At 56.2% G+C, this 8,507-nt stretch overlaps 1 protein-coding gene across 1 annotated transcript in view; it reads right to left on the bottom strand.

Moving 5' to 3' along the window:
* PAX1 (paired box 1) overlaps positions 1-8,507 on the bottom strand; it is a gene marked incomplete at both ends in the record, with an annotated part of 40,365 nt that overhangs the window by 5,687 nt on the left and 26,171 nt on the right. Inside the window, 1 exon segment of the mRNA XM_082480214.1 lies at positions 2,226-2,340. Coding sequence (XP_082336340.1) covers positions 2,226-2,340 — 115 coding nt within the window.

Below are 8,507 nucleotides of genomic sequence, written 5' to 3'. Positions count from 1 at the left end.
GAGGAAAAAGGGAGGAAAAAGGGAGGAAAAAGGGAGGAAAAAGGGAGGAAAAAGGGAGGAAAAAGGGAGGAAAAAGGGAGGAAAAAGGGAGGAAAAAGGGAGGAAAAAGGGAGGAAAAAGGGAGGAAAAAGGGAGGAAAAAGAAAGAAAGAAAAGGCGAAAGGAAGAGAGAAAAAAGGAGAAAGAAAGAAAAGAAAAAAAAAACGAGAAAAAAGAAAAGTCAGAAGAGAAAAATAAAAAAGAGAGACAGAAACAACGACAACGGGAGAAAGAACAGCAAGAAGAGAGCAGAGCGAAAGAGAAGAACGAGAGCGGGGAGGAACGGGGGATCCCAGAACCTTCCCAGCCGGGCACGTCGTGCCGGACCCCCGCCCGCTGCCACGACGGCCCGGAGGGCCGCGCCGCCGCCCGGGCCGCTCGGCGGGGCCGCCGCGACGGTGCCGGGGCCGGCGGGAGGGGGTCCAGCCCGCCGCCCCCCCCCCGACCGCTTTGCCCCCCCCCCCCTCCCTTCTCCTCCTCCGCGGAGCCCGTCCCGGAGCCCTCCCCGCCGCCGCCCGTCCTTACCCATCGCCCGGCGCCGGGGGAGCGCCGCTCCGCCCGGGGAGGGGGCACCGCCTGCCCGCCGCGCCGCGGCCCCGGCCCCGGTCCGGCATAGAGGTCCCGGGGAGCGGCGGAGGGAGAGGCCCGGCCGGGCGGGAGCCGGTGGCGGGGGTGTCCTGGCGGCGCCGGGCCGGTTCCCCGCTCGCGGGGAGCCCCCGCCGCTACTTGGGATCAATTTGACGTGGGAAACACGTCAATCTCGGCCGTCACGGTGGAGGCGCCGCCGCGGGCCGCCCATTGGCTCCCGCGCCGCTCCTAAATGGCCGCGGCCGCCGCTCCCCGCCGCGGGGAGGGGGGGGGACGGAGGGGGAGAGGGGGGGACGGCACCCTCCGCCCGCCCCCGCGGGGCCGGGGCTGTCCGCACCGTCCCCACGGGACGCCCCCCCCCCATGCACAGCCCCCCGACCCGTTTTAGGGATGCGGGAAGGCGGAGCGGGGTCCACCGTGGGGGTCCCCACGTCCCCCCCTTCCCCGCCTCCTCTAGGCTGCAAGGTCCCCCCGGCTGGTTCCCACGCGGGACGCAGGCATGGGCACCCGTCCCACCTCCAGCCCCGACGGCCGCCGCGGGGCTGGGACCCGCAGGCGGGGACATCGGTGCGGGGGGTTTGGGGTTGGGGGGGGGGGCTTGTGCTTTCAGGGGGAGCTGCCGGGACGGCCCGGTGGCGAGGGGGTCCGCTCCGGGCCGGGGCCGGACACCCTTCCCTACCTGGCTCCCCCCGCAAACCTGCTGCCGCCCATCGGGCATCGAAATCCGCCTGTTTCTTACCCGAATCATAGCGCACGAAGGCAGCCCGGTAAAACGCGGATGGGGCGAGTGTTTGGGGGATTTCTGGGGGGTGTCCGTCCGTCCCCCGTCCCGTCCCGTCCCCCCCAGGAACGGTCGGTGGGAAGATGGTTAGAGTTTCTCCGCAAATGATTGTAAGCGGACGGGGAGCGGGGGGGGGGGGGGGGGGGGGGAAAGAGGGGAAAACCGCCTGGCAGGCAGCCGCGGGCATCGCCTTTGCAACCGCATCGAAATCCCACTCTTCCTTGGGTTTTAAATTAGGGGTGCCCGGGTCAGAGGTGGGGGGCAGCGGCGGTGGGCAGCGGCGGGCGGGCAGTCCCCCCCGTCCCGTCCCGTCCCCGCCCCGGGCTCCGGCCTCCCCGCGGGCAACGCGGGCAGCGGCGGGCGGGACAAGCAAACGGCGTCTCCGGCCGCGGCACGGCATCCCTGCGGGGACGGGCACGGGGAGAAGCCCCCATGCGGTGTCCACCCGGCCACCCCCTCCTCTCCCCCCTCCTTCCCCCGCCGGGGTCGGGGCAGACGGTGGCCGCCTGAGCGTTGGAAATCGGTCGTCGGGAAAAGAGAGCGGATCGATTAAAAATCAGCTGAGAACCTGAAAGGGATGGGTGCCTCGTGTTTGCCTTCCCCTTTCCCACCCACCCCCGGTTCTCCCCCCGGGGGAACGCCGTGGCGATGAGTTTGCCGTCCTCAGCCCCCGGCGGAGCGGAGCGGGGCGGGAGCGGCTGCCGGCAGCCCGCGGGCAGGAGGCAATCGAAAGGCGGCCGAGGAAACCAGGTGTCTTTCTCCCTGCCCTGGCAATCCAACGGGACGATTTTTTGGGGGGCACGTGGGGGTCCCCTCACCACCCGTGGAACAGCCTTTTCCCCCGGGGGCCGTGCCCAGCCCGCAGCCGGGCTCGCCCGCCGCCGCTGCCCGCCCGGGGCCGGGGGCTGCCCCGGTGGCCTCTGCCTCCGCAGGCTTTGAGACAGAAAGGACAAGAGTTTGACATCATTAGAGGGGTCGGAAGACGTGGCCGCGGGGCTCCGCGGTGGGCTTGTACCGGCGGGAGAGTGTCCTCCCCGGCCCGGGCGGGCGCAGGCGTGTGTGCGTGGAAAGAGCGGGGAAGGAAGAAGAAGAAAAGGGGAAGAAAACGAAAAGAGAAAATGAGAAGACAACGAAGAGGGGAAAAGAGGGAAAATTGAACAGGGAAAAGGAGAAGAAAACGAAGAAGAAGGAAAAGATCAAGAAAAAAAACGAAGAAAGAATAGAAGAAGAAGGAGGAGGAAAATCAGACTAAAAAGAAAACGAAGAAGGAAAAGATGCCAACCCGGCTGACCAAACGGGCGATAAAGTAATTAATAATAGTCCCCAAATGCCCTTCGTGGTGCTCGACGCCCTACGGACAGATGGGGGCAGCGCTTGGGGGCTGCCCGGCACCCCCAAACCTGCTGCCCCTCGGGCCCAGCCCCTTCCCCCCCCCCCCCCCCCCATCTTGCTCTGAGATGGTTTTAATTTGCTCCGGCTCTTTTTTTTCCTCTTTCCATCCCCTCTTTCTCCACTCCTCTCTCGGCCCTCTTGGGTTCTCGGTGCTCCCTCCCGCCTCCGGTTTTGATTTAGCGTCCTGAGCTCATGGTCCGGCATGGAAAATATGAGGCGGGGGCTAAAGCTCGGGGGGGGGAGGGGGGAACACACACGACCGGGAGGGAAGCCCCTATGCCCCCCCCCGGGGTGAGGGACAGACTGCCCCGGACCGGGAAACCCTCCCCGGGAGCGCTCGGCTGGAGAAGATGCGCCGCCGCTGCACCTCCGTCGGCGCTTCGCTCCTCGGCTCGGAAACAGAGCAATACCTTTTTTTTAAAGAAAAAAAAAAATCTTTTCTTGCTACTGCTGTGATGGAAAGCTCGGGAAAAAAAAAAATCCCTTTATTCTAGCCGTACTTGCAAAAGCTGCTGGATATTTGTATCCATTTTTGTGCCGTGCCTTCCGAGGAGCTGAGCTTCCTGTGACAGATGCAGGACTTTGCATTCTTAGCTGTGCAGGTAGTGAAGCAGGTAGCTCTGAAAGCTATCTTTTTATTTTAAAATAGAAATATCAAAAAATATTGCTCTACTGCAGCAGCTGGCGATTAGCACAGTTAAAGGTAGGGGTTTCCATGTGTTTCCCCCTTATTTACTCTGTACTCATTAATGATTCAGCAATGCTGTGGCTCTTAGAGGGAATATTTAGTTTAGTCATGGTTATGGAGCTCATTTTCTGTCACGAACAATCAAAATTGGAAAATCCTATTGCAGCGGGTTCAAAACGAGCGCCTGCTCACAAAAGGCACGCTGCAAAGCATAATGTTTCTCCCTTGCAAAGCGGAGTGCAATATTATCTGGGTGCCTGTGTGTGTGCTTTTTGTGCGAGAAGGATCACCAAATTACTTCTGACAATTTTTTTTCTTGAGCATTTTGACACTGGCTAAATATAGAGAGCTGAACAATCCCGCTGTCACGACCAAAAATGCTTTCTGCTTTCTGAAGAACGGGCTTTAAGAGCTCAAAAAATAAAATCATTCTCCAAGGCTTAATGTGCTGTCTGAGCCATTTTGTTTAATCATATATTTCAGTTTGGTAAAGGCCACAGGTTGAGTAATTAACAATAACTTGGTTTCATTTGTCAAAAACAATTTAGCTGTGTTAAATATATTCCACTGCAAGCCAGAAGGCTCCTCAATTCCACATGGAGAGAAGAAAAATACCAACCCCCCTGGATTTTTAGGTTTGCGTGGTTTTTTTTTTTCCTAAAGACTAAATTTTTGATCACAGGTTCTGAACATGAAAACGACAGCAGGCTCCTGGATGCTTTATAAATTCCGTCTGCTTCTTGTGTAAAACATTGCTGATCTGAGGACAACACAGATCATTTAAAATTATTGCCTTTGCTTAAATAAATAGCAGTGGATATACCCTACCTTTCTTTTTACTGACAGCATCGTTGTTTTCTTCTCTTTTACCGCCTGTAAACCATTTCAGATCACTTGGAAGTCACTGCGCGTGGATTTGAAATCTCATTTAATGCCCTGAGAAGCATGTAGGCAGCGGGAGGTTTTTTTTTTTTTAGCTGCAGTCTGAATCCTCCCATCTCCCACCAGCTGTAGAGGCGCAGGCCACCAGTTGCTTAGCTTACCAGGTACTGACATTTTTTAAAACACAAAGCAATTTGAGGACAATATTAAACGATTCTCCACGCTAACGGCACGCAGAGGTCTGGCTGGAGGGGAGGTTTTTTGGCTGTCAGCAGAAGCGGGCGAGCGGGACGGGGGCTGCCTGCTCTGGCTGGCTGTGTCCCAAAGGAGGGGGCGAACCGAAGCTTCTTCTTCGCAAAAGCTTCATACAGCCAAAAAAAAAAAAAAGAAAAAAAAAAGACATCTGTCAGACGTATGCGAGGGGGACTGGCTCGCAGGAACGGCTTCGTTAAACGGCGGGACGGGTATTGAAATTCAGTTCAGCTGCCCGGGGATGGACCGAGCTGGACTTCCCCGGCTCCTCGCTGCAGGGGAGGAGGCTGCAGCGGTGGGGGTCTCCGAGGGCAGGAGCAAAGCACCACTGCACGGCAGCCCTGCGGCAGCTCCTTCCCAGAAGAGGAGCTCGGGGAGGATGAAAGCAGGCACCCATCCTTTCAAAAGCAGGTACGAACCCCTAATTTTGCACGGGGCAGCACCGCTCTCCCCGCGCTCACGCAGCATCTCACGCTGCCGGCCGCAGCGTCATGGCGCGAGGGGCAAAAATCCCCAGACCAGGCAGCTGAGCATCTCTTCTTCTGGCTTTGTTAGGGCTTAGATTCAAACAACTGTGGAAGCCACGCTCTGGCACGTACCGTCGTGGCACGGGCTCCGGGCAGGTGCCGTATCTGCTCGCAGGCGGTGAGTTTGTCCCCGGGGTCCCCCAGCTCCTGTGGGTAGGAAACGAGGTCTTGCGCCCCAGCCACGCTGGCTGCAGGCCAGGAGGCAGGTACCCCTCCTTGTGCCTTTCACAGCCTTCGCAGGGGAATTCAGAGCCCAGGGTGGCATGCAGCTTTTCGATTTCCCTGGGTTGCTGAGCCCCTTGCAAAAAGACGCCTTTCAACTTCTGCATTCAGGTCCACCCTGAGCACCGGAGGCATTGTCTGCACAGCCCCCTCCTGTCCTCTTCCCATCCATCCCTCTCCTGCAAATGCTCATCCAGCCCCAGCGCCACGCGGCGCTGAGAACCCACAGTCCTCGTGACGTTGGTGGGAGCTGGAGGTGCTGTGAGAGACGACCAGCGCCTTCTCAGATGAAGTCCTTGTCTCCTGCCTGGCCAGCGGCCCCCGAGATCACTGGAGTCGGTGTTTGTCTCTGCTCGCTTTGGTGAGTATTTCATTGGTCCTACAGTGCACTGAAAGAGAAACAAAAAAAAAAAAAAAAAGAAAAACCAAACCCAAAAAAACCCCAAACAAATCCAAATATTTTACTTTAGATTAAACTCTTGCTTAATGTTAAGCCCATATGGAAATCTTTGCCTGAGCGTAAATCTCTGCAAGATCAGCTTATTAGCTTATGCCCAACTTTGCAAACAAACGCCGCACGCGCTCGCCGACAGAAGGGATGAAGGGCTGCTCAACCTATTCCTTTGTTTTCTTATTGAAATGGTTTTCTCGTGACCATAATGAAGTGGGAAGGCCGCACGCTTGGCAACGAAGCGGATGTTAAGTTGTGCTGGTGGAAAAACACATCGAGTAGGCTGAAATAGCACCGGGTCGGCTTGTTGCGTTTGGCACCACGCGTACGGCGAGCGGCTGCACGCTGAACGGCACGCACGTGGCTCCGGGGGAAGAGCAGGGGATCTCCTCCTCGTGGAAAATACTCCGGATGAGGTTTAGATACCTTTACTCACGCTTAAATAAACCGGGTTTTTACGGCATGGATATGCGCAGCACATCACCCCCTGGCTCTCGGAGATGGTCCTCCATCGCTTTTGCGCGGGATCTTCTCGTCCCTAGGGAGTGCTGGAGAAGGACCACGAGAGAGAAAGGCGGGGACATACATCAGGGTGGCCTAAGCCAATGGTTGGGAAGAAAAGCAAGATAAATAGTTCATCCAGATCTGACAGAAGAATGACCCGCCCTGCCTTTCAGACAGCAGTGGGCTCCTTGAACCTGAAGACGAGGTCTCACCCCATGCCAGGCTCCCCTCCCAGTCCAAGGGTTTGCGGCCAGCCGAGGGGCAGCTGATGCAAACGCCAGCTGGAGTGGCTTCTGGGGGGGCAAACCTGGCCCCGACCTCGCGTGTCACCTGCTCCATCAAAGACGTGCCTCTCAAGCCACGTGCTGGCAGCCAGGGCCAAAGGCGGCACCCTCACCCATTTTGCGCAAGGTCTGGCTTGGCGTTAGAGGTGGCGAAGGATGTAACGGGTTAAATTTTATAGAGCCGGGCTAGGGATGTAACGTGTCTTCCGCAGCAATTTACGACCTGGTGCCGCACTCCACAGCTCTTAACGAGGGCGCCGTATGAGGTACGCGCTCAGCGTGTTGTTCCAGCAAGCGGAGAGCTGCGTTTCACGGTGCGGTACCAAAGCATTTCACAGAGTTCAGAGCCATTTAGTGGCAGGTAAACTCTTTTCAGGGATCATTTCACAGCAGAAACTTGTATCAATATGAAAACGTATTGAGGTGGCGAGGCAAGAGCGGGGCGAGCAGCAGAGAACGTTATACCCATCGTAAAGACCCTGAATAATCATCGCAAAACTCTGTTTATTTCTCCCTGTGTGTGGCACGGGGGATATAAAATGGGATTTACAGCACGTAAATCTGTGAAGAGCCGCCTTGTCCATTTTAGCCAGCTCCTTCAGCCCTGAAGCACCTCTCCAGGGACCCCTGGGGCGATGCTCCTTTGGCTCCTCGTTCCTGCGTGCTCTCTGGGGCGGTGGGATTTTTCCCTCGAGGCTTCACCTCAACCGGCAGCTCCCCATCAGGTCGTTTGGCGCAGCTGCAACACCAAAACCGCGACGCGGTGAGCTGCAGGTGATGGGATGGACACCCAAACCTTCTGACAGGAGGAAGGACCACCAGCTCCTCCCGTCCCCTTTGCTCTGCTGTACATCACGGGCCTTGGCCAGACAAAGATGGGGCTGGTGGTACAACCGCGGTCCTTTCTCCCTGCCAGAGAAAAGAAGGGAAGCCTGGGATGGGGGTGGCGATGCTGCTTTGGAGGAACTACTTTCAAATGCATCTCGCAACAGCTGGAGCCCAATATTAGAAGATGAACCTCTGTAAGACACTTTTCCACCCTTCTTGGGGCAGTCCGTGTTTGCCCTGGGATGATAGGGGCTGTGTGCCCCCTTCCCTTAATAAAAGCATCCCTACATAGTGATGGGTGCGGCACAGCGTCGGTACCACACAGGGTCACGCTTGGACATAAAATAGTTTTGGATGGAAGCGATTTCTCAGTTCCCCTTGTCTGCCTGAATCTAACAGGGCTGGGAAGAAACGATGAAAATAAACTAAAAAAAAATAAAAAATTGTTATTTATGTCCCTATAAATTGTTTTCTTTGAAGCCTTTCTCCAGTGGGGAAAAAATTCCTTCGAGCAAATTGGGTCTATTTTTTTTTTTTTTTTTTTTTTTTTAATTTTTTTTACAGGGGTGTGAGGTTGAGTAGAAATGTTTTAAGATGCAAAAGATGGTTTTCTGACTGTGTTTTTTTGACAGATAAGAGAAAATTACTAGTCCTGTATGGCCGGAAAAGTTTTAGTTCCACTTCAGGAGAAAGCCAAAATACTTTTTGATCTCTCTGGTTTGGGTTTGATGGGAGGTGCTCTGTTAGTTTGCTTTGAAAGAGGGAAAAACCCTCCTGGCTTGTTTCATTTCCAATTTTTCCTGGAAAACAGACACAACATTTTGCTTTAAGCTCTTGTAAAAAAATATATTTGTTGCCCCGGTCTGCAGCTGTGAGGGCATATGGAGTGGGAGAAGAGCCGCTGAAGAACGTGACGGTGTTTTCACAGCCGCTTCTCCCAACCAGGACCTCACTCTCAATCATGCCCCGAAACCTTCCGTCTCCTCCTCGCCCCGGCCTCCGTGGTCACCCCTGCCGGGCAGAACCCCAAGCCCAGACCGGGTTTCACTGGGGCGTATTGGGGTGTAGTT

This window comes from Vanellus vanellus, assembly GCF_965231255.1.
Source record: "Vanellus vanellus genome assembly, chromosome: 3".
Taxonomy (NCBI): domain Eukaryota; kingdom Metazoa; phylum Chordata; class Aves; order Charadriiformes; family Charadriidae; genus Vanellus; species Vanellus vanellus.
The sequence above is the reverse complement of the archived record's forward strand: the minus strand, read 5'-3'. Positions and strand labels throughout refer to the sequence as shown.